Source organism: Notolepis coatsorum (assembly GCF_963971535.1).
Source record: "Notolepis coatsorum genome assembly, chromosome: 15".
In the NCBI taxonomy this organism is placed as follows: Eukaryota; Metazoa; Chordata; class Actinopteri; order Aulopiformes; family Paralepididae; genus Notolepis; species Notolepis coatsorum.
In genome coordinates, this window is record NC_140179.1 from 69072497 (window position 1) to 69098384 (window position 25888).

Genomic DNA, 25888 nt, shown 5'->3' on the forward strand with positions numbered 1-25888 from the left:
ATGTAAAGCGACCTTGGGTCTTCTGAAAGGCGCTATATAAAACAAAGTTATTATTATTATTAAGTAACAAAATAGAATAAAAGTTAAAAACCTTGGAGGAAAAAAATCAAGCAAGTCAATAAAAGTGATATGTGGTCAGCTAAATGACTAAATGTAAATGGTAACGCCATGTGTGAGAGTGTGTGTGTGTGCCTAGAGGAAGGGCATGGAACCTCAGCATAATGCTTGATTTGAGTGTAGCTGGTCTGGTTAATGTAAGGGACCCTTTTGGGGGGTAAAATTATGTTGCAAGAACTTAATTTAGACCAGGCCCTGCAGTGGAAATGCACATCTCTCTCTCTGACACACACACAGATAAACCAATCACATGCAGCCTACACAATGACGACAGACAACCTGCCTTGTTTTTCCATTTTATTTAATAGTCAGAGCTGTGACACCGTGTATGATTACCTACACCCGTGTGCACGACGCACCATGCACATTCAGGTACTACATGGTACTACAACTGTTATTCTGTAGAGCATCTCTATCTACCAGGGCTAAGGGAGGGGACTTCCCTTCCAATACAGTAAATCCATACCACCTGTACTCAATTCTGCAATGACAGTGATTATCCTTAGTTGTCAAAATATTATTCTACATACATTAATACATAACATTGTTGCCCTGGTCTCTTTGTGTTTTTAATATCAGGGTTCAGGTCAATTCACTTTTAATTACCTTCCATTCAAGTAATCCACTTCCCAAGGATAAGAACATCAATTCTTCAATCATTTCTTTATAGACTTGGTCTAAGAACTGTTATACAACACAACTTTGAAATTGTTTAGAAACCTTTTTTTTCTTCATAAAGATCCACGTAACTGAATTGATTTAAATTTAAATTGAATTGACCACAAACTCTGCCATGTTATAACATGGAGAAGACTAGACAGTCGGACAGCAGCTGGGGACTGAAGGGGTTTGATAATAACCAATTATGAGCAACACGCTGTAGATGTAGATTACAGAACAGTTCAATTCACTTGCAATTCAATCAATACAAAAAGAAGAAAGAAACAGGTTTAATTTGCTCACAAGCAAGCATTCATCCCTTACAACAACAAAAAAAAGTATCACCACATTTCCATAATTCTTTGGTTACAAAGATGATAGTAGTGACTACAAAATAATGGAAATACCATATGTACCATGGTTTAACTTGGATTTTACCATGGCATCACTTAATTACACACATGGTTCCATGGCGATACATAACTTCTACCATGACGTTACCATGGTAAATCATTTAAACAATGGCTGGTACCATGGTTAAAAAACAATCCACTTAAATTAGTTTAATTGAAAATGAATTGAGCAGGCCACTGTAGATGACAGATGTAGGACCTCATGGTTGTATCAGTGAAGCAACAGTGAAGATGACTTTCACTAAGAACATGAGACAGATGCAGAGGGAGGGAGCTGAGCTTTTACCAACAGTGAGCTCCAGAGAAGATTAAGGTTACAAGGTTATTATTATTCTTACTCGTCAAAAGAAAACTATATTCCTATCACATTTATGTACAGTGGACCACGTTCACATCGACGCCCTGAATGCAATCATTCGACGGTTCCCAGCCAATCCCACAATGCAATGCGCACCATGCAGCATTTCTGATTAAGTCTGGTTAGGTGCATTCACAAATTAAATAAAAAAAAAGGAAAAAAAATGGTGGTTGGCTTTCATTAGTGTTGTAAACATCTCATGCTACCCAGTATTTCTTGTCCATCATAAGTTGATGACCATGGCACCTCTCATTAGGTTGGGTTAGGGGTTTTCAATGAGTACAGCTGATGAAGACAATCAGAGTCTTTAACTCATTGACTGCCACACTGTTTTCCCATCTTTACTCCCTGGCGCCAGCGTTATTGACCATTTTCACGATGTTTGCGGACCCATCGTATAGTCTATATTATAGCTATGTAGACAATAGTATGGCTCTTTTGACAGGCACTATTTATAGTCCAACAGGGATGAAACAGTTAATTTCTACATACTTTTGTTTGTGCGCTATACCACGCTAAACATCGCCCTGTTTCACAATAAGGCTGGTTTTCTAGATCATGAGATAAAGTGTGTTTTGCATATGTGCAAATCTCATGGCTGCTCGTCTGAAACCTATATTATTGCCAGGTCAAAGGTAAACCATAATCATCATCCATATAATCCATTTACCGTAGTCTTTTTTATAATATCCAATAGTTCGCTCTAGGCGATCACGTCCTGCTCACAACCTACTAGTAGAGTCCCTAGTTGTTTGGGGGGCTGTGGTTGTTTGGGGGCTGTGGGGCCCGTGTATGTTCACAAGGTAGGCGATACTGCCACCTGGCGGGATGCAATCATCATTGCAGGTACAATCCACACTCGCAAGGCCCGCGCGAGTGCCTAGTATGATCAAATCGGGGAGGGAAAAAAAGGAAAAGGAAACTAAACCAGAGATATCTCGGGTTTGGCGCTCAACGCTTGGATTTGAAACACGGGATATCTCGGGTTTGGCGCTGAATGAGTTAAGACTCATGGTACATGGAGATTTCTGCTTCTGTTTTTACTCTGGACGTTTGTTAAGTTAATGTGTCTGCGCACCAGGACATATTCCTGTGCATTCACTTTATTTGGCAAATCAAGTTCCTAACCTGATTGAGGACCCTTTAGGCCTTTAGGGGCTCTGTAGTCAGTGTTCTCATGACGTTCCACGCCAACCAACATCAACATTGGCCGCGGTTCTCACTCAATGATAATCACCTGTTATTTGCTAACAAGCACCCGTTTGCCAACCAAGACACCTGCGATCGAATAGCGTTGTATGAGTGGTAGTTCAACTTCTGACAGTGCTCCAAATTGACAAGTGGTCCAGTTTTGGCGTCACGATACGCTCGAAGCACCTATTTATGAATGCATCTACCGGTAATATTTGCAGTTTAAAGCGCGGGAAGACTGCGAACACCGCAATGACGTCAAACTGAAATACCGTCAACTCTATGCACATGGTCTATTATTAGCATTTAACACACAAAAAAAACATCTATTTCAAAAATGGTTTTGGCAGAAAGAGGCGGACATCTATCTACAGTACAGTAAAATTTCAAAGTATAAAAATATATTACAAATCTTCAAAAAGTATTTACAAGTCGTTTCTCTACAAAATGTGTCTAGGTTTCTACAACATTGTCGGTTTGCTTCAGTTAGCTTTCAGTCTAGTTGCATTACCTAAAACATTAACCCCCCCCCCCTCAAAGAAAAATCTATCAATAAGGTTCAGCACCTAATGTAATAATACATTGGAGATATTTCATAGAACCGTTAAAAAAGATTCACTAAATTCACTGGATTATTTGGGGGAATTTGACGATCAAGTTCTTAAAGAAAGAGGGAGGAAAGCAGGGCAAATGAAGAGAGAGGTAGTCTCCTCATTGGTCAGGACAGTAGGAGGTAGTCTCCTCATTGGTCAGGACAGTAGGATGCGACACGGGGGAACTTCCTCTGCAGAATCACTAGAAGAACATCCTGTGGAGAGACTCACTTCAGTCAATAAAGCATCAGACATAGACATCTGTACCAATGTTTTGGGATTGATTTGATTTTAGGAAGACTTGTACTTGCAGTAAAACATTTACCGGTAATTCCAATACAGAAAAAATTAAATGCACATATATATATATATATATATACGTATATATATAGTATAAGCTCAAGTTTGTTTGTCTATTCAGAACGTGTCATCACCATCTCGCTACTCTGGCAGAGCGTTCTTATATTTACAGTAACGTTAGTATCATGCCAACTGGCTACAGTTGCTAACAAGCTGACAATAAGTCCATTGTTAGCCAGTTTCTATCAGCAAGAATAACAGAAAATGTAGATTTATATCGATTGCAAAACCGCTTTCTTGGCAAGGATGGATAGATCTCATCTGACAGTATGCGTCACAGGTAGGGATGCACCGATCTGATATTGGTATCGGCCGCCGATATCAGTAAAATAGCTGGATCGGGTATAAAAAAATAAATAAAAAAAAAAACCATTCAGTACATTTATATCTATGTGTTAATTTGTTACATTTAGTTTCACTAAGTTAGGAAAGTAATGTTTTAAGCCAAGCCTGATGTTGCCTTGCACAAAATAATGATCCCAGTCTCTTCCACACAGTGACAGTGAGGCATACAGTTTATTAATTGAATGAAGTTTATTTTCTGTCTTTGTTTACAACAAATCAAAAACACACTTATCCTTCTTAAAAACAAAATATATTTTAATATATATATATATATATATATAAAAACTGATACATTTTTTTTTAAACTTTGAGAGAAAAAATTGGACAATGGGTATCGGATCGGTATCGGCCGATACCCAAACCCAGGTATCGGTACTGAAGAAGTCGGATCGGTGCATCCCTAGTCACAGGCAGTGCCAAGGAAAGGATACACACATGACGTTACCAGATAAGACTAGATAGACTAGGTAAATAACTTTGGTAGTGTGGACAGACCCATCCAGCAGGGCTTTGTAGCTGAACTTGCCGTTCAAAATACCCTTTTCTTTATCCATCGCTGTTCGCCCATCGCTATCCGACTTAACGTTACTAGCCGATTCTTAAACCCACGGGTCAGGCAAGCGGACATCATAACTAGGGATGAGTTAGATTTTCACTAGGGATGCACGATAATTATCGGGCCGATATCAGCAATTATGACGTCATCCCGATAAACCCGATAACGTTATTGATAGCTCCGATAATATAATATATTTTTTGGTAAAAAAAAATGTGGTGTGGGTGAATTGGGATGAAGGGCGTTTGTTTTTACTGTAGGCTCCTCCCGTTTTGCCAGTACTGTGGTAAGACTGATAGCGTTAGGAAAAGGGCGTTTTACACAAATCCAGCGCTCCCTTTCTTGGCTGTGACGTAGCCATGTAAGTTTCGAAGCAGCGCGGATGTAAACAAAGATGGCGTCAGTAGTATGGGAATAGTTTCAGAGGAAAAAAGTTTGCTTGCTATTTGTAACAAATGCAATGCAGAAGTTCCACGAGGAGGGAAAAGGGCAACAACTTATAATACATCCAACCTAACAAGTCACCTGCAACATCACCACCGCTACGATGGTGTGTTAAAAGCCTACGACGACGCGCGGCGCGAGCAGCTAAAGCTGCTGTGAATCTAGCCCCTTTCATGACTGTGATGCAACCCTTGGTTTTGCACCACCAAGCACTGCTTAAAAGCTAGCGGCTTGAGCCCTTGGGTCATTTCTGTCAAACTTCTTTAATTTAGCAAAACACCTCGTCAATAGGTACAAGCGACGCGGGTTCCTTTGCAGCTGGCTTTGGATTCACAGCAGCTTTAGCTGCTCGCGCGTCGTCGTAGGCGTTTAACACACCATCGTAGCGGTGGTGATGTTGCAGGTGACTTGTTAGGTTGGATGTATTATAAGTTATTGACGGATTGTGAATTTTCTGATTCAAATTATATTTATTTGGAAAAATAAATATGGTCACTCTATCAGTCAAAACTGTTGTATTGGCTTTGTTTTGTTCATAGTAGTAACGCTCATGTCATGATAAATCTTGTTAGGTCAAAACTACAGGAATAAACATAAAAGAAAAAATTATAATACAATAAATATCGGTTATCGGTATCGGCCTTGAGGAGCAGAAAGTTATCGGTATCGGGGTAAAAAAATCAATATCGTGCACCCCTAATTTTCACATCAGTCGAATTTTTTATTTATTTATATAAATATATTATATATATATATATATATAATATAATATAATTACTTAAAACGTTTTTTAAGTGAAGCAAACCATTCTTATTTAATTCATTTTTATATTTAGAGGCAGCCTAATATTTTCATAGCCTAATTGATTTAAAAGATGCACATGCTACCGTTTCTGTTTGTTTATTAAAACCGGTTTATAGGCCAATGCAATGCTGTTATTATAGGCTACGATGGTGAATGGTGTCATTTTGATTTATTGTCGGTCAGCTGAGCCGATCAATGTTCTGAAGGATTATCTGAACTTCAGATTCTGAAGTGCCTATTTTATGTGCAATACCCTTTGCTTTTAATGATCCATTCTATTAAAAATAATTTAACTGAAACTGAACATTTTAACTGAAACAGAAAACAATATATATTTTTTTATATATATATATAAAAAAAATTATAATATTTGAATATTCGGTCTTAACACTTTCAGTGCCGTTCACGTAGATCTACGGTTCTGTCGTCCGATCGTTGAGTGCCGGAAACGTAGATCTACGTTTCTGTCACGGTATTTCTTTTATTATCTATATCCATTCATAATTCAGCGGGGCACCTTGTGCATACTGTTCCGAGTGTGTCTAAGCTGGCAGACGGTATTATACCGCCCTCTAACGCCTTCGGCCAGTAATGCACCCGGTTAGACCAGGGTTCGTTTATTTTCTATACCGAGCTGCGGCGTGGGGGCGGGTCCTAAACACTCCGGCAAAACACACGCTTATAGGGATGGCTTGGACAACTGACCCCGCCCGCCCGTTGAAGAGCAATGCCCAATAACGTCGGAGGCACGATCGCTGTGGATAACTGGAATAGCAATGAGATTATTGGATTATTTTTTTCATTACTTCAGAGACCAGGTAAGGACACTATATATGAAAGCTTGCGTTGATCTGATATTTATTTCTACTGCGATTGAAGCTATATGTGTTTGTGTCTGGCTGTTCTGCCGTTGGGATGCAGATGGTCTAAACCACATTGCATGCGTGCACCACAAAGGATAATAGTGATGATCTAGCGTTGATTTCAGGAAGATCCGATAATCAGGCGAAAAATTACAACGTGTTTATTGAATTACACAAAAACGCTGTTTGTGTATTTTCCCTGGAATTGCTCAGAAGCGGCCGGACTATGTTCATATTCAAAACGGTATCAAACGGAAATGTACGGATGAAAAAAGAATCCGTTTTTTGCACATTGACCAGAAGCAGCTCAATGAGACTCGAGGGCGTTATTAGACCCATAGGCAAGCGATACTATAAAATATAGGTTTAGTTCTACAAACTACAATTACGTTTACATGGGGTTAATGGGCGGCACGGAAGTAGTCACTTCCCGGAAGGGGCGTGGCACTCAATGTGTTAAGAACAGTAGACTATTCGAAAATGATTTGTCAGTCATGCACATCCCTAATCATAACAGAACGTGTGGTAAAAAAAAAAACAGCACCAACCTGTAAATGTTGGGGTCCAGCAGCACAGTGGTGTCTGTGGGCAGCTTGGACAGATGCACCACCTTAGTCTTCTGCTGAGGCCTGTCACTCTCATTCACCCATACATCAGGTAGACTGAGGGAGGGAGGGAGGGAGGGAGGGAGGGAGGGAGGGAGGGAGGGAGGGAGGGAGGGAGAGAGGGAGAGAGAGAAAGGGAGAGCGGGGACATTGTCAATAGTTGGCTAACATACACTGAGCTACAGTTTGTACCATTTTGAATGTTAAAGGGGCACTTCACCAATAAAAATAAATAAACAATGCAGATTTATTTTGCACATAATCCCGAAAACTCTAAACAGTTTTGCACACATTCATTTAGTTTGACATCACTTTGGACTCATGAACATTGAAAAGCTTTCCATTTTTAAAATAAATAAATAATAAAACTTTTTTTACGATTAATTGCAAATATTTTCATGTTGAGCTATAGATTGTGGATGAATATGCACAGAAAGGTACACCATGCAAATGTTCATGCTTCATTTGTTTTAAACGAGACGATTTAGAAATGGGCAATGGGGAAATACATTGTATTTTCAAGGTGGTGGACCGGCCGGAAACAGCAATGACGTGACCACTACACCTGGCCTGGGCTGCTAACGCGGAAGCGCTTTACAAGAAAGGACAGAGCAGGCTGTTCTTCCTTAGGAGGCTCAGGTCTTTTAATGTGTGTGGGGAAATGTTGTTTATGTTCTATCAGGCAGTGGTGTCAAGTGTGCTCCTCTACGCCGCTGTCTGTTGGGGTGGTAATACCACGGCCAGGGATACCAGACGGCTGGATAAGCTGGTCAAGAAGGCTGGCTCAGTGGTAGGGAGGAGACTGGACCCACTGGGGACCGTGGTGGAGAGCCGCACTCAGAGCAAGCTGCTGGCCATCATGGGCAATACCAACCACCCTCTCCACCACACCCTGGTGGGGCAGAGCAGCAGTCGCAGCGGACGGCTCATCTCCCTGCACTCACGGACTGAGCGGCACAGGAGGTCCTTTGTCCCCACAGCCATCAGACTGTACAACAGCGTATTATAGTGCGGGGGACCTGACCTCTGACCCACACACCTGTTTTTACACCTGTTTTTTACATCTGTTTTTACACCTGTTTTTATACACTGTTTTTATACACCTGCTTTTATCTAATCACGCTCATATTTAATATTGATGGGTATGACTCAATTGAATTTTATCATGTACTTATTTTTAATTCATGATGCAGACATAACGTGTAATAACTGTATGGGAACGGTCAATGTCTGTATACTATGTGAGCTGCGAGATACCCTGAATTTCCCCAAGGGGATTAATAAAGTATCCATCTATCTATCTATCTACACCTCCCTATAGAGAGTAAATGAGTTTAAATATGGGCCACCAGTGACGCCATTGGAGAAGTTGAATCCTTGCGTTGTGTTAATTACAGCTCAATGAAACGATAAGGTAACAGTCCCTATGAGACAAGATATTGCTACTTTTTCATCTACATCATTCCATCCATGGAGCTGTAATTAACACAACGCGAGGATTCAACGTCCCTGATGACATCACTGGTGGGCATATTCAAACTCATTTAGTCTCAATAACAACCACCAAACTATAAATGAATGTGTGAAAAACCGTTTTTGGAATGTGTGTTTGGAGATTATGGTCAAAATGCTCAATGAGGGCACTGAAAGGAATGCCACCTATTTGGAGAGTTCACGTAATGCATTTCCTGTATTTCCTGTTGCTGCGGGGAAGTTCACACACTCCACGCTCTACTTGAGAACCCTCCATTAATGCAACCTGGACGTTAAGATCTGGAGACACTCCATAGACAATGAATGGGCCGTTGAATTTTTGAATATGTCTCTTTACATTTCTATTGTGCTGTAATCCTGTTCCTCACTGAGCTGTGGGCCTGCTGTGACGACCTCGAGAGAGACTCCGAGACACATTATTGATGAATGCAAAAGAATGAGTACATTGTAGCCTTTTTTCCCCTTCTAATCCTTAAATAATAATGTTATTATTATTTTTTTTATAATAGCCGTTGTTCACTTCCGCACTACCAAACGGTTAACCCTTTCACTGCGACAATGCAGAAGGTTAACCCTTTCACTGCCACACCACACACCGTCTGTAGTGCGATAGTAAAGGGTTAAGGACCGAGCTCCGCACCATGGGCGACCGGGCCTTCTGCTCGGCTGCTCCTCGCCTATGGAATGCCCTCCCTGACTACCTCAGAGCACCACAGACCACTGCTTCCTTTAAAAGAGGACTTAAAACATACCTCTTCACGAAAGCCTTCCCTTAGTTTTAACCTTTTTATACATGCCTTGTGTGTTTTATCCCTTTTTTATGCTTCTGTCTTGTTTTTTTAATTGCCTATGTTTTTAAAGTCTGTTTTTACTCTGTAGCACTCTGATATTTGGTTTCCAAATATAGAGTGCACTGTAAATCGAATGTATTATTATTATTATTATTATTATTTAACCTCCTGTAATGTGGTAGTGAAAGGGTTAATGTAAAGCAGTCACAAATTGTGCGTTCGTTGCATTGTCCTATGTAGCAAACCCACCCGTCTGGTACTCCAAACAGGTTAAAACAAACAGAAATAATTATTTGCTAATACTATCTGACCCTGGTCTGGGGGAAAAGGAGAGAGGATGGGAGGAGAGAGAGAAATTACTCACATGTCCTCTGGTGTCCAATGTAACAAGACCTTCACCTTACCGGAGTCCTCCTTCCTTCTCGCTATGACCTAGAGACAGAGACAGAGATATATTTGAAGATCAAAAGTATTACAGCCAAACCGTATTGTGTAGGTTCATAATCCTTGACAGAGGTATATATTATTTAATATACAGTAAATGGTAAATCTTTTAATTTAACCTTTGAGAAGATTTGTTTTATAAATCGTAATCTTTTACTTGTTTCCATGGTAACTACTAGAGTACTCATAGGAACATTCTGGATGAAACCATGTGATTAGATAAAGGTACATAACCCCCGGGAAAGACTCTATTTGGTCTAGTATTCCTGGGTTTCTTTTCGTACACACGTGACACTATAGAGATTTACCACAGAAATACTGTGATTTTTCCTGTGTTTTTTTCACACAGTATAAATCTACCACAGAAATACTATAGTGACTCACCATAGTATTTCCGTAGTGGAATATTATAGGAATGTACTGTATGGTGAATCGCTATAGTATTTCCGTAGTGGAATATTATAGGAATGTACAGTGAATCACTATAGTATTCCTGTGGTTTTACCATAAAAATGCATGCTACATTTCTACAGTGATTCACTATAGTATCATAGTATGTCCACAGTAATTGGCATGTGAGAAAAACAAAACAACAACAGAGGAATACTATAGTTTTACTATAGGTACTTTACGCTTGGGCCTTCAGTTCAGGACAAACTGTAGTTTAGGACAGTTTCTAGACAGTTGTGAGAAAAAAAAATAAAAATAAAAAATACTCTAAACCCTGCCCCTGGTTTCATGTAATTCTGTGTGTGTATGCACCATGCACACGTGTGTGTGTGCGTGCGCATTAGTGGTGGGGAAAAATATCGATACAGTATAGTATCGCGATACTTTGCGTGGCGATACTGTATCGATACAAGGACGCCAAGTATCGATATTTTATTATATAAAAATAAAAATAATTTGTATAAGGAAGTTGCATTGTTCATTTCAATACCTGTAATAGTACAGTAGTCCACACACACGTGTGCATTCAGTTAAGTTGGAATATGACTAATACAAACAGTTCAGTAACACAGATTACAGTGTTGACATTTGTCTGCTTGAGAAAATCCCATTTGCTGCAATAAAAATTATTGAAGTGAGATGAACAGACTGACAACTTTATTGTATTAGATAAAACACATCGACAAAGTTTTACTTTGCAGTTGAAAAAAGGTAATAAATCGCAATATTAATATCACAATACTCAGCATATCACAATATATGTTGAATCGCAAAACTATCGTATCGTGACGTAAGTATCATGATAATGTCGTATCGTGAGGCCTCTGGTGATTCCCACACCTGGTGCGCACGTGTGCCTGCCTACCGTGCTGTGGAAGACCACACTGTGTCCGTTCCCCAGGCTCTCGATGTGCGTGGCCAGGTTGAGGCAGATGGCGCGGTGGCGGATGGCGTCCATGGTCTGAGCGTCGAAGAAGTCGTGGGGACGTGCTGGAGGGACAGAAAGGACTGGAGTGAGAGAGGAGAGGAGGGGTGTTAAACTAAAGGTCAAGGAGGGTCACAGCGGTGCAGACATGGGACCCTCGCTAATGGGGGAGAGAGGCTGGTGTTACTCAAATGTTAACCCTTTCACTGCCACACTACAGAAGGTTAACCCTTTACTATCACACTACCGACGGTTACAGTGATTGTCGCAGTGAAAGGGTTAACCGTTTGGTAGTGCGGCAGTGAAAGGGTTAATGTGCGTTTGCCTGCATATACGGTGTTAAAACATCAGGACTTTTGATATGTAGGTGTGTGTGTGTGTGTGCGTGCGTGTGTGTGTGATGATAGAAAAGCAAGCCCTGTATGTGTATGACGCTTACTATGTGAGGACCTTTGCATAGCTGTGTGTGTGTGTGTGTGTGTGTGTGTGAGCATGTGTGCATGTGTGTGTGTATCTGTGAGTGATGTCTACATACGGAGGGACCGCCTGCGTTTGTTTTTCAGTTTCCGCCGCTTGTTGAGTCCGGCTTTAGACGGAGACTCCTCCTTCACTTTGCCCTGGCCGGCCATCTTGGAAGAGCTCTGTGAGCTGAAGTGAGTGGGCACGTGGCGCGCCAGCCCCCCCTGGGAGGCGAACGTGGCATTGCAGCCCCCCACCACGCACTGCGGGAGGAGAGGTCAGAGAAGGCGTATTATTATTATTATTATTATAGCAACGCGAGTCTGGACACAGAAATGCCTCAAGGGAGTATTGTACAAAATCATTGCATGTCAATTCTCACAACCGACACAGTTTGGGGGCAATCGACAGGAAGATGTGGTTTTCAAAGGAAGAGCAAAAACGTGCATGTATGCACGTGTGTGTGTGTGTGTGTGTGTGTGTGTGTGTGTAGGTCACAGTGAAAGATCATGTGCAGGCCTTGTGGTGCCACAGATAGCGTGAACAAAGCAAAAGCGTGTGTAAGAGTAGACGACCCCGGGCCTCCTGCAGGTCAACAGACCTCACCACTGGTTTCCACATACAGTATGGCTCCTATGTCCTGTCTATATACAGTACAGTAGGTAGCAATGTTATGTCTATACAGTGCAATAGGTAGCAGTTTTGTGTCTATATATACATTACAATAGGTAGCAATTTTGTGTGGATTCAACAGTGTGATTAAAGTATACAGTGGGGGAAATAAGTATTGAACACAACAACATTTTGTTCAGTAAATGTATTTCCAATGAGCGTATTCATGCAAAATTTGCACCAGACTTTGGTATTAACTCAAGAAATCCAGACAAGAAATCTAAACATTAAAATCCATATGTAAATAAAGTTATGTGTAATAAAGTGGAATGAAACAGGAAAAAAATATTAGACACACTAAGAAAAAGCAGTACACCACAGCAAGGAAAAAGGCAAGAAACTAGCTGAAAACCAAAACTAATGAGGCAACTCTACATCCCATCTGTGCTAATAATGTCAACTGGGTTAGAATATATTGATGGGCTATAAAAAAAAAAAAATTGTTACCAAGGTGCCACACAAGAAACATCAAATGATGGGTAAAAGCAAAGAGCTCTCAAGACTTTCACAAACAGATTATTGCAAATCATGACAATAAAATTGGCTAAAGACGTATTTCACAACTTCTGAATCTTCCAGTAAGCACCATTAGGGGCATTATCCATAAGTGGAAGCAACATCACTCCATCATCAACCGGCCACGCACAGGTGCTCCTTGCAAAATTTCTGATCAGGGAGTCAGAAGGATACTTAGAAGAGTAGCCAGAGAGCCAAGGACCACTAGGAAAGAGCTCCAGAAAGACTTGGAGGCAGCAGCCAGCAGGTACAACTGTGACAGAAAGGACCATAGGCAATGCACTCCACAGCCATGGCCTCTGTGCACGCTCAGCCCACAAGACTCCACTACTGAAGAAAAGACATGTTGAAGCTTGTTTAAAGTTTGCCAAACAACATTTGGACAAGCCAGTGAACTACTGGTAGCATGTCAGACGAGACCAAAATGTTACTTTCTGGCTGTCACACAACACACCCATGTTTGGAGGAGAAATGGCACTGCACATTACCCGAATAACACTATACCAACAGTGAAGTTTTGAGGTGGAAGTATCATGGTGTGGGGCTGCTTCTCCTCTCCTGGTACTGGCAGACTTCATATCATTGAAGGAACAATGAATGGAGCCATGTACAGAGAGATTATTGAGAGGAAGCTGCTTCCATCCACCAGGATGCTGAGGATGAGACGTGGGCGGACCTTCCAGAAGGACAACGATCCAAAGCAAACAGCAAAGGAAACTCGCAGTTGGTTTCAGAGAAAGAAAATCAACTTGTTGGAATGGCCCAGTCAATCACCCGACTTAAACCCAGTGGAACATTTGTGGAAGCATCTGAAGACCCAGATTCACAAGAGCCACCCCCCCCCCCCCGCAGTCTTCAAGATTGAAAGACAATCCGTGTAGAGGAATGGGCCAAAATCACACCTGAATACTGCGGGTGATTATAGTTACATCATACAGAAAGTAGGGGTGGGGGAAAAAATCGATACGTAGTAGTATTGCAATACAGGGACGCCAAGTATCGATATTTAATTATTCATATTATTTTTTTTTTATAAGGAAGTTGCATTGTTCATTTCAATACCTGTAATAGTACAGTAGTCCACACACACACACACACATGTGCATTCAGTTAAGTTGGAATAGGACTGTAATACAAACAGTTCAGTTGGTCAGGTACATGCAACATCTGTCTGCTTGAGAAAATACCATGTTCTGCAATAAAAATGATTGAGTGAGATGAACAGACTGAACCTTTATTAGATAAAACATATTAACAAAGTTGTACTTTGCAGTTGAAAAAAGGTACTAAAAAAGGTAATAAAAAAAATTGATAATTTTTTTTTTATTGAAGGCAGCGTGACCTCCCACGCGTTACACTTCACCAATGAGTCCTCGCTGCCAGGTGAAAAAAGAGTCACTGGCTGTCGCAGCGCGTGTCGGAGGAAGCGTGCGGATGACTTCAGGGTTCCCTTGTACCGACCAGTAGGAGAACATGCGCACAACAAAACAGGTAGGGGAGGGGGGGGAACTGGCACAACGACTAAAATTGTGACGGGGAGAAAACAGAGAAAAATCAGAGAAAGCGAGGATAAAAAAAAAAAAAAAATGCTGATGTGTTCAATACTTATTTCTAGGGATGCACCGAATATTCGGTCACCGAAAATTATTGGCAGAAAATGGTTAAAAAGGCATTTTCGGCCGAAAGGGTTTTAGCACCGAAAATATATCACAGAATGTCAAAGAACAGGGTTACGTAACGTTCGTAACCTAAAGTGTTGTTGTGATGACGTAATCAAAACGTGGCTACAGACTTTGTGCAACGTATAACGTGAGCAGCTTGGCAGCTCTTCCTGCGTTCTGCAGCCTGTGATAACCAACTCCTCTTGGGAGTCGCGCTGTTTCTATGTAAACTCTGCGAGCAACACATCCAATAAATGCATCTTTAACATGCTTTATATCCTCGCCATTACTATATGGCCGTCGCGGTTAAAACCTTTTAAACTAACGTGAGCGTTAAGCTAGCTAGCAACGCTTCCGGTCCTCTTTCACTCGTAAGCTACGTCATCCCCCGCTAAGAGTCACGGGAGATGTAGTAAATACAACAGTCCTTCCATAATTCCATGAATTATGACAGTAGCCACTACAGTAACATCATTAAGTCTGCTATATGCAGTTTTAAAGCACCTTGGCTTTGTTCTGAATGCACTTTGTTGTAGTTATCCTACAGAGAAAAGAAAATGCACTTGACACACATTTTGTTGTATGCAAAGAGAAAATGTTTAAATTGTACAATCTTTCAGCAGTCAGTCTGTAATTAATGTATGCATTCAAAAGTGCTGAATAAATGTTTTATGGGCCCATAATAGTCATTATTAATATTATTTAAGTTAAGTTTTGCCATAATCATGTCTTTTGCCATAATCAGGTAGCTTAAAAAAAAAGAAAAAAAATCTATATTTATATTAATCATTTTCGGCATTCGGTTTTCGGCCAACTGTTTCCTATTTTCGGTATCGGTTTCGGTCAAGAATTTCCCATTTGGTGCATCCCTACTTATTTCCCCCATTGTATGTGAAAACGACACACACACAAAGAGGCAGTAGAGCTAGCTAGTACTGATGGGAGGAGATTGGTTGCTAGGACACATTAGAAATTAATGCGACAGAAGTTTCTGTCATTTTGGTCGTTGCGTCCAACTAGCTGTGAGAAAGTTCCATGGCGTTTCATCTTGACCCAGCTAACCTGCAGTGCAGACAGGTTGCACGGGGTGCTGCAGACATCACGCACATCACGTCGCACCCAAGTTGCATGAAACAGTTGCACGGTAACTAGGGATGCACCAATCCAATATTGATATTGGATATCGGCCCGATATCACTAAAATAGCTGGATCGGGCATCGGTTAAAAAAATAACTTATTTTTACATTTTCTATATAATATAATAATAAATAAAATAAGAAACAACAACTCAGTACATTTATATCTATGTGTTCATTTGTTACATTTAGTTTCACTAAGTTAGGAAAGTAATGTTTTTAAGTCAAGCCTGATGTTGCCTTGCACAAAAGAATGATCCCAGTCTCTTCACACAGTGAGGCATACAGTTTATTAATTGAACAATGGGTATTTACATTTAGTCATTTAGACTCTTTTATCCAAAGCGACTTACAAGTTCTGTACGACAAGTCATCAGGAAGGGCACAACTCTATCAGCTGAGTAACAATGTTCATCAAAGTGTTGAATGCTACAGTGTAGGTTAGTTTATTAGGACAAGTGCATGACAGTAAGGTTAGTTAGGGTTAGAGTTTTTTTCATTTTATTTCAGATAATGGTATGGGCATCGGATCGGTACTCGGTATCGGCCGATATACCCAACGCCAGGTATCGGTATAGGGACTGAAAATCTGTGCATCCCTAACGGTAACAGTGTCCTTTTTAACAGGAAGCTCTCGCAAGTGCAAATTCTTAACGTACATCTTTTTATACAAACCACGTCAAGCGCTCTCTCTCTCTCTCACCTTGAAGGGTTTGTCTCCACTGTGGGACAACATGTGTCTCTGAAGCCAACTCTGACTGGTAGACGGTGTGTTGTACACTTTACAGCCCTTCCAGAGACACACAAACACCTGAGGAACAAACACACACACACGGTTAAAACACAAACCAACATGAGCAGGTGTTAAGCCTTTCACTGCCACATTACAGAATGTTAACCCTTTACTATCACACTACCGACGGGTAACCTTCTGTGTATTGTCGCAGTGAAAGGGTTAACCTTATGTAGTGTGGCAGTGACAGGGTTAACCTGCTGTTGTGTGGCAATGAAATGATTAACCTTCTGTGTATGTGTCACAGTGAAAGGGTTAACGTTCTGTGGTGTGGCAGTGAACGGGTTAACCGTGACCCCCCTGGCCGACAGACAGACAGACAGACAGACAGACAGACAGACGTGCAGCCGCCTCGCTCACCCCTCCTCTCTGCCCGTCGACGTGCGTGGACCGGATGTGCTCCGCCAGGTCCGGGCTGGACGGGAACAGTGTCTGACAGTGGTCCCAGCAGCAGGTGTTGTAGCTCAGGGCCTTGCTCCCGGCCGCCCCCGCCGCCGCCGAGGCACCCGCCGCCCCGCCGCCCCCGACACCGCCGTGGCCGTTCATCATGGCGGGGGTGGAGCGGCCGCTGGACGCCGTGCTCTCCATGTCCATCAGGGTGCTGCTGATACTGGGCAGAGAGAGACATTTACATTTAGTCATTTAGACGCTTTTATCCAAAGCGACTTACAAGTTCTGTACGACAAGTCATCAGGAAGGGCACAACTCTATCAGCTGAGTAACAATGTTCATCAAGGTGTTGAATGCTACAGTGTAGGTTAGTTTATTAGGACAAGTGCATGACAGTAAGGTTAGTTAGGGTTAGATTTGTATATTATTTTTAATTTCAGATAATGGTTGAAGAAGTGCGTCTTTAGTCGACGGCGAAAGATTGGACGGGTTTCGGCTGTCCTAACTGGGGTGGGTAGTTCATTCCACCATTGTGGGGCAAGGACTGAGAAAATGCGGCTTCTCCTTGATGACCCTCCTGGAGCTCGGATAGGAGTGGGTCTGAGACGGCTAGGGATGGGTATCGTTAGGATTTTATCGATACTACTACTCTTATCGATACTGCTTAACGGTTCGGTACTTTATCGATACTCTTATCGGTTCTTTTTGGTTATTTTTTTGCAAGAAAAAAAGACAATTAATTAAGAACAGAATCAACATTTCTTTATTATTTATAAATACAACTTTATAAATCAGTATTATAAATAAATATAATTTCTTCAGCAACAGCAGCAGCAATGTTCTTTTATATAACTTTATAAATAAATATAATAAATTAATATAATTTCTTCAGCAACAGCAGCAACAATGTTTTAAATGTGTCTGACTCTGAATTATAGACTTTTTATAATAAACAACAAATGCAAAAGGCTAACAGAACTGTGACACTCGTTCACCCTATCCTCTGTCATCCTTCCTCTAGCTGCTAGGGAGAAAGGACTTTGGGTGGTGGAGGGAGGTAGAGGGAGGATGTGTGGTGGCCCTGGGCTCACTGGGCTGGGACATAGTGGCTGACGCCTCAGCTTGACGATCTATAAAAAGTTTAGATTGTAGTATTTGTAGCTAAACAATTGTTTTGTTTATTAGCCTATTTGTAATAATTCGTTATTAGCCTAGGCAACTCCGTATCTTGGGTTACGGCTGCAGTATGCAGATGGAACACTGCGCGCAAGGCAGTCGAATACGCGCATTTCTGCACACTAATATCATGTTTTGCCAACAGATGTTTTGATAAATTGATTTGCTCGTATTGCCACCCTTACTGGCAAATGTTTTGTTGCACTTGTGGCAACGTGCATTGTCGGCATTGACCCTTGTAAAGTATATCCATACTTTAGAACGCTTCGCTCTATCCGCCATGATCACGACTCAGTGCATGCAGAGCTGCTGTCTGTGTGCAGCGCGCTATAGCACGGGGCGTCGGGGACAGAACTTTCATTAAGGAGTACCCGTATGTAGTACCCGTATGTCTATGTGTAGCACTAGCGAGCGACTCGCGAGGAGTGTGTGTAATAATTGACTCGCTGGCTGCGGCTCGCTTCTCGTGCAGAGACAGAGAGAGGATCGTTCGCAACTTTTAAATAATAATAATAATAATAATAATAATAATAATAATAATAATTTCTCTAGAGTATCGATAGCAGTACCGAGGACGTCAGAGCTTATAAATACTCCGGTATTTTCTAATATAGTACCGGTTCCCGTTTAAAACCGGGGTCGGGGGGCATCCCTAGAGACGGCCAGAAGATGCAGAGCGTAGGGGTCTTGAGGGTAGGGCTGGGCGATACGGCCTCTAAAGGATATCGCGATATTCTTTTGTAGGGATGCCCCGATCGATCGGCCACCGATCGTTATCGGCCGATAATCAGTATAAATATGCGATCGGGGAATTCCGATAATTAGTCATATTCGCCGATCGCGGAAACTGATCAAGTGGATATCTCACTCGGAGAATCCTTTTGCTCGCTATCTGCAAACAGCTCCACTGTCTGTGTGTACAGTGGAGCTGTTTGCAGATAGCGAGCAAAAGGATTCTCCGGCGCTGCAGCGGGACCCCATTGGTAACGTTAAGTGCTTTGGTCATTTCACATTCAGCAAGCCCTCAGCTCGAATACGCATTCAATCAATGTTATAAGACATTGATATCAGGAGCTATCTGTAGCTACTGCTAGCCGGCTAGATGACGTTAAGACAACTATTTAGTTCAATCGGACATTTAGTTTTGAACAGTGAATTAACGTCAGCTAACGCGAGCTAACGGAGGTATCAACATGCACTACAAGACTTGCTGGAGCATTTGTTGATATCAGGAGGAGCTACTAGAGTACACACAGACAGTGGAGCGGTTTGCAGATAGCGAGCATTTTGACTTGTTGCGTGGTGGCGATGTCTCGCAGATAATACAAGTACAAGTCTAATTATATAATATATATATTTTATATAAAAAAAAAAAAAAAAAAACGTTATATAAAATAATTTTTAATTTCTTTTTAATCAAAAACTATCGGTATCGGATCGGTATCGGCCGATATGGCTCACGACGATCGGTGATCGGTATCGGTGGCAAAAAACGTGATCGGGGCATCCCTATTCTTTTGCTATATCACGATACACGATCTATATCGCGATATTTTGACATTTCCTCTAAAGCACTTAAAAATGCTTGATTTAACCCTTTGATGCATACAGTCATGCCAATATGATGATTATAATAGTCCCTGCAAAATATGTTTGCATTAAACCATGAATATGCTTTAAAAAAATTATTTAATTTAAAGTTTCAAAAAACACTAATACTGACTGACACACCAACTTATAATTTTTTTTATTAAAAATGAAATAATATACTGTAAGACCATTTATATAAAAACTATTTGGTACCTAAGACTTTTGCACAGTACTGTGTTTTCTATCCACTTTAGCTAAAAACACACACTTTATACACTACTGTGAGACAATAATAATCACACACAAAGGGATAATGGCTTATAGCAGACTTACCGGTAATGATTTTATAATATTTCATCAGATAATGAAATTAAATGTTTATCATCAACTATCCAGTTAGTATTTATATTGTAACGTGTGGCCACTTTAAATCATTGAACGTAGAGAGAGAGAGAGGTTCCTGCTCACCGTTATACGCTCACCGCTGTATAACAGAATATAGGGAGGGCTGGAAATCTATAGTGCTCCCACTGTCCTGTGGAGGGCGGCAACACGCCTAGACGCGTAGTCCGCCGGAAATATACAAGAAGAAGAAGAGAGAGAGAGCGTGTTTGAGCGTTCTAATGTGCCGTAGCTAACCACACCAGGATTGCATTTTGCCAACACAGTTGGAACCTGGGAGCGATATAAAGAAACGAATTGCCAATAAAAGTGAAGTTATCTTTGGACCTCTGCTATCAAGCCTCGTCAATATAACCCCCCCTCCCCCATTTCCTCACTAATGGAACTGGTATTGGGGAGTCATGTTAGTTAGATAGTTTAGCGTTAGCTAAACGGCTAACGTTAGCCAGTTGGTCAATTCAATTCAATTGCATGTCATTGAAGGTCTGAGCTGGTATGTCTAATGAAATGACAATTGCTCGTCATTGAAGGTCCGTGCTGGTCTGTGTATATAATGAAATGAGAGGAAAAACGCTGCACTAAAACAAGTCGTCCGTGTTGATCGTTTGTTTTTAGCCACGGCGGCTAACTGACGGCTAATACTCGATGTTCACGATAGTCATTTACTACATCTCACGTAGAACAAGCCACGATACATCGAGTATACTCGATATATCGCCCAGCCCTACTTGAGGGTGTGTAGTTAGAGACCATTGACCGGAGGTAGGTGGGGGGAACAAACAATCAGCCGGCATCCCATGATGCAACACAGAAACAAGATGTTAAGATGTAAAGCAGCTCCGTGAGTAGTGGCAACGTCAAGTCACCCTCTCGCTCACAGTTAGCCACTCTGCCCCTAGTGGCGGCTCACAGGCATAACACTTTTGTGCTCAATCTCAGCAAGAATGCATCTCAACTATGCCACTGTTTCTCATAGGGCTGCACCCTCGTAATCCTTGCTTTTTGTCTTTATTTAATTAAAATGTTCACGACAACATGGATGCATGTACTCTGCCAGCATGTTTCATATCCATAAAACTAAAGGTTTGACTAAGATTTTTATGAAACTTAATTGAAAATTATTATTATTATTTTTTTTTGTTTACTCATAAAATAAATTGGGTCGCACCTAAATCGGCAGGGTCGGTCGGCAACCGGAACCAAACCATTTATTTTGATAAGCCCTAGCACACTCCCAGGAGCTCATACAGAAAAAAGCATTTCATGGAAAAGTATTCTGTATTGTTTACTATGACGACAACTAATAAAGAAACTTGAACCTCCACTAGTAGAGGAGTGAACGACAACAATGTGATGCTGTGACGCAATGGGAGTGAAGCCTTCCATCTGCCGACGTTCTCCCAGATGCTGTGTTGTTGTAAACTAAGGACCCAATTCCAAGGATGTTGCAGGAAAAAAATGCAACCTTGAAAAGACCGCAGCATCCCATAATGCTGTGTATTTAATGAGCGTCTCTCTCTCTCTCCCCCTCAGGGGAGAGGCTGTCTCTACTCTCTAGGTTGCTCATAGCAGGACAGATAGTTTGGGAAAAAAGCTCTTGTATATATTACCGGGTAGGTACCTTTTCATTTCTTAGCAGATTACATAACTCTTCTACCGCACTCTTACTGGACGTGCGTTACTTACAGCACGGAGACATTTTATAATATAATAACAGAAGGAGCAGCATTGCCCAGAAATTAATGTTGGTGAAATAGGGGATAAACGTCTGTTACGGCCAGAGTCTAGGAGTTCAACCGCCTCACCAGACGAACTTCTCCATATGGTCTTAGGAGGGTAGGAGGAGTCACTTGCATTTCATTTAATCTAATCAGGAAGTGGATTTTCTGTAAAGGTCTCTAAAAAGGTTTGTGTATCTTGAATGAAGTAATTGAGAATGAATGCTCTGCCATCACTAAATGAATACCGGTTTAACTTGACTGAATTAAAAGGTCAACCGTCTGATCAGACCTAATCACCATTAGGGCTGAGCCCAAACGTTTGAAGGTTCGGACCTTCGTTCGTTACGTTGGCACTCAAATCTTAATTAATGGGTTCGAACCTGCGCTTTTTAAAATGTATCATATTTCTTTCTTTTCTTTGTTTATTTTACACAAAAAATACATATCAGAATGTGATATATATCAGAATATCACAGTACTATGTTGTGTTTACAATCATTTGAAAGTCACGCACGAACACAGTCAACAAGTCACAATGAGGAGGGGTCACCGTCTTACACTATCAGGAAATGAATCGATGTTATGCACGTTAGTCGCGCTATGCACTAGGGGTGGGAAACACCAGTTTCATCACGATACGATACGATATAGATTCTTTGGACAACGATACAATATTATCCGATACACAGTCTGCCACGATACGATTCGATTCAGGTGCCTGCGATCGATATGAGACGATATTATATGCCCATTTAACACAATCAGTAACATATAAATCAACAAAAAAAAAGGCAATGGAAATATCATTTGACATTTTTATTTTTGAGCTCTTCCAGACATTTAAATGAAAAACAATCTATTGTTTTTAATACAAATAGACCTCCTGTTCACTGTTTTTGGTTAGTTTCTATTTTTTCTCTATATTAATATCCTATTCAGTCACAGAGCTGTATTTTTGGCTGGAAAAGCCGGCCAGATCCTGTTAGTGGGGCTATCCCGAGAATGCCACTCCTTCCCAGTCCCCACTTCTCTCTGCCTATTGCTCTGGGTTAGCTTGTTAGCTTACGCTAACGTAACGTTATCTTCGATCTTTAACGCAACGTGGGCATAATGGAGTAGCGAGGATTGCAAAGCAGGTTAGATGCATTGGACCCGTTGCGGAATAAAACAGCAGGGACATGTTTTGGGTCACAGAATAGGCACACTAGTCTTGCTCGGCTCTGGGTTAGCTTGTTAGCTTACGCTAACGTAACGTTATCTTCGATCTTTAACGTGACACGGGCATAATGGAGTGGCGAGGATTGCAAAGCAGGTTAGATGCATTGGACCCGTTGCGGAATAAAACAGCAGGGACATGTTTTGGGTCACAGAATAGGCACACTAGTCTTGCTCTAGTGACGCTCTGTGTGCTGTTGATGTTAAACGCTCAACCAAGTCAACCAAGCTGGCCCCCGATTTTATCCCCGGTTTATTTATCCTCGTTCCGTCCTTGGGTGCGAACTTCCCCCCTCCCTCTCCCCCCTCTAGTTTGCGTACACACTCAGTCTTGGTGCGCTCTGGGTTTTGTTTACGGTTTGCGTTTTGAGCGTGTAAGCTTGCCGTAGGCGATGATGTCACGCTCGAATGTAAACACGAAGAGTGTTAACACGGCGGTGGAGACTGGATGCTGATATAAAAGAAACAAATAACCAATAAATATGAAGTTATATTTGAACCTCTGTTGTCAAGCCTTGTCAATATAACCCACCCCCGTTTTCTCACAAATGGAACTGGTGTCGTGCAGTCCGCTTGAGCGTTTTCCAGGGTTAACGCTAAGCTAACGCCAGTTAGCTTACGCTAAAGCTAGTTAGCTTAGCCTGTTCAGCAGCTAACATTAGCCCATCGCTCGCGGCAATTATATTGCATTTCAGTTGATGGAACTGGTGTCGTGGATTCCGCTTTGAGCGTCTTCCAGGGTTAATGCTAAGCTAACGCTAGTTAAATTAGCCTGTTCAGCAGCTAACATTAGCCCATCGCTCGCAGCAATCATATTGCATGTCATTGATCTACCGGTCGATCACGGCCAACTGATTAGGCACATGGTCTAATAGAAATAAATGCATTAGAACAAGAAACCAATGTATAGACATAGCAATGGCAAAAAAAAATGCGAGCCAGGGAAGTGTTGTGCTTGTAACGTGGTTCCTTGTTTTCATCCACTAGGCTCCACATGCTTGTTTGGTTGAAGTCTGAACTCGCAAATTGCCCATAAATATCGTTTTTGTGGGTAATTATTGTCCAGTTGTTGGTGTATGTTTTTATCTGCCCAATCAGCAAGTTGATACAGAAGCCTCTCCCATGTTTTGGTAGAAGCTCGCACACCACGCCCCCCGCTCCCACTGGCGCGCACCCGAGACCACCTATTTCAGCGGTCCAGGTTTGGAGCGAATCAGCATCCCGGGGGACGGCGTTCTCGGTAGAATGAATGAATGACACACCCTTTTCTGGCGCGATCCGACGCTGATTCGACCCCGAATGTTGAGTGAGAAAGGGCCTTAAGAGATACCTCTCACACACACTCAGACCCTCTCTCTCCCTCTCCCACACACACACCCACACACTCAGACTAGGGCTGGGCGATATAACGATAACGATAAATATCGCGATATATTTTAATAATCGATATCGAATATCGAAATTAAAAAAAATTGAAAAATCGTTTTTTTTTTTTTTTTTTTTTTTTACTTTTTTTTTTTTCTGCAACAGGGCAGTTTTAAAACCAGAGACAGTGGACAGACTTGTCTTTCTTGCCTGCAACTTAAAGTAATGGCTTTGCTTGTCCAAATGACAATACTTACCAAATTCAGATTTCTTTTTCTCTTGTCCATTTATTTTGTTTGCTTTCTAATTTAAAATACATTTTGAAACCGTCTGTACACAGTAGGCTATGTGTGCTAGCAGAGCTAGACTCCAGTCACGAGTCACAGTGCACCAAAAAAGCGCCAAAAGATCGAAAATAAACTAGCAGAGCCAGAACTGTTCAACTCCTCTGGAGCCACAGCCAGCAGAGAAGCCGGTTTACTTTAGCTTTTAAACCAGCTGCAGCCTGAGAACTGGAGTGTGAGGGGCTGTAACACTAAAGATGGCGGCAATGACAAAGAATTGCTGCAAAATAAACATACATCTGTTGTTAAAAAAAAAATATATATATATATATATATTTTTTTATACTTATAACAATTCGATAATTATCGATATCGAGAAATAAAATATAATTATCATATCGTTATCGCGATATGATTTTTTTCCATATCGCCCAGCCCTAACTCAGACCCTCTCTGTCTCCTCCCTCTCTCCCACACACACCCCCCCACACACTCAGACCCTCCTCTCTCTCTCCTCCCTCTCTCTCCCACACACACACCCCACACTCAGACCCTCTCTCTCTCCTCCCTCTCTCTTCCCCACACACTCAGACCATCCTCTCTCTCCCACACACACACACACCCCCCCTTTATCTCTCACTCCCTCCCCCTCTCTCCCACACACAGACCCTCCTCTCTCTCTCCCCCACACACTCAAACCCTTCTCTCTCTCTCCCACACACACACTCATACCCTTCTCTCTCTCTCCCCCACACACACTCAGACCCTTCTCTCTCTCTCTCTCCCCCACACACACTCAGACCCTTCTCTCTCTCTCTCTCCCCCACACACACACTCAGACCCTTCTCTCTCTCTCTCTCCCCCACACACACTCAGACCCTTCTCTCTCTCTCTCTCCCCCACACACACTCAGACCCTTCTCTCTCTCTCTCTCCCCCACACACACACTCAGACCCTTCTCTCTCTCTCTCTCCCCCACACACACACTCAGACCCTTCTCTCTCTCTCTCTCCCCCACACACACTCAGACCCTTCTCTCTCTCTCTCTCCCCCACACACACACTCAGACCCTTCTCTCTCTCTCTCTCTCCCCC

The 25888-nt window shown here is 41.8% G+C and overlaps 1 protein-coding gene across 2 annotated transcripts in view; it reads right to left on the reverse strand.

Moving 5' to 3' along the window:
- Positions 1-424: 424 nt before the first annotated feature.
- Positions 425-25888, reverse strand: part of LOC311241722 (zinc finger protein aebp2-like) — a 38406-nt gene continuing 12942 nt past the window's right edge. Inside the window, exons 2-8 of one of the 2 annotated variants that reach the window (XM_084330605.1) lie at positions 17012-17261; positions 16562-16669; positions 11949-12135; positions 11354-11478; positions 9959-10026; positions 7253-7366; positions 425-3547 (exon numbers count right to left, since the gene is read on the reverse strand). In XM_084330605.1, coding sequence (XP_084186731.1) covers positions 3535-3547; positions 7253-7366; positions 9959-10026; positions 11354-11478; positions 11949-12135; positions 16562-16669; positions 17012-17261 — 865 coding nt within the window. In that variant the 3' untranslated portion in view covers positions 425-3534. Of the gene's footprint in view, positions 3548-7252; positions 7367-9958; positions 10027-11353; positions 11497-11948; positions 12136-16561; positions 16670-17011; positions 17262-25888 lie in introns of both variants that reach the window. The other variant, XM_084330604.1, reaches the window with a different exon arrangement.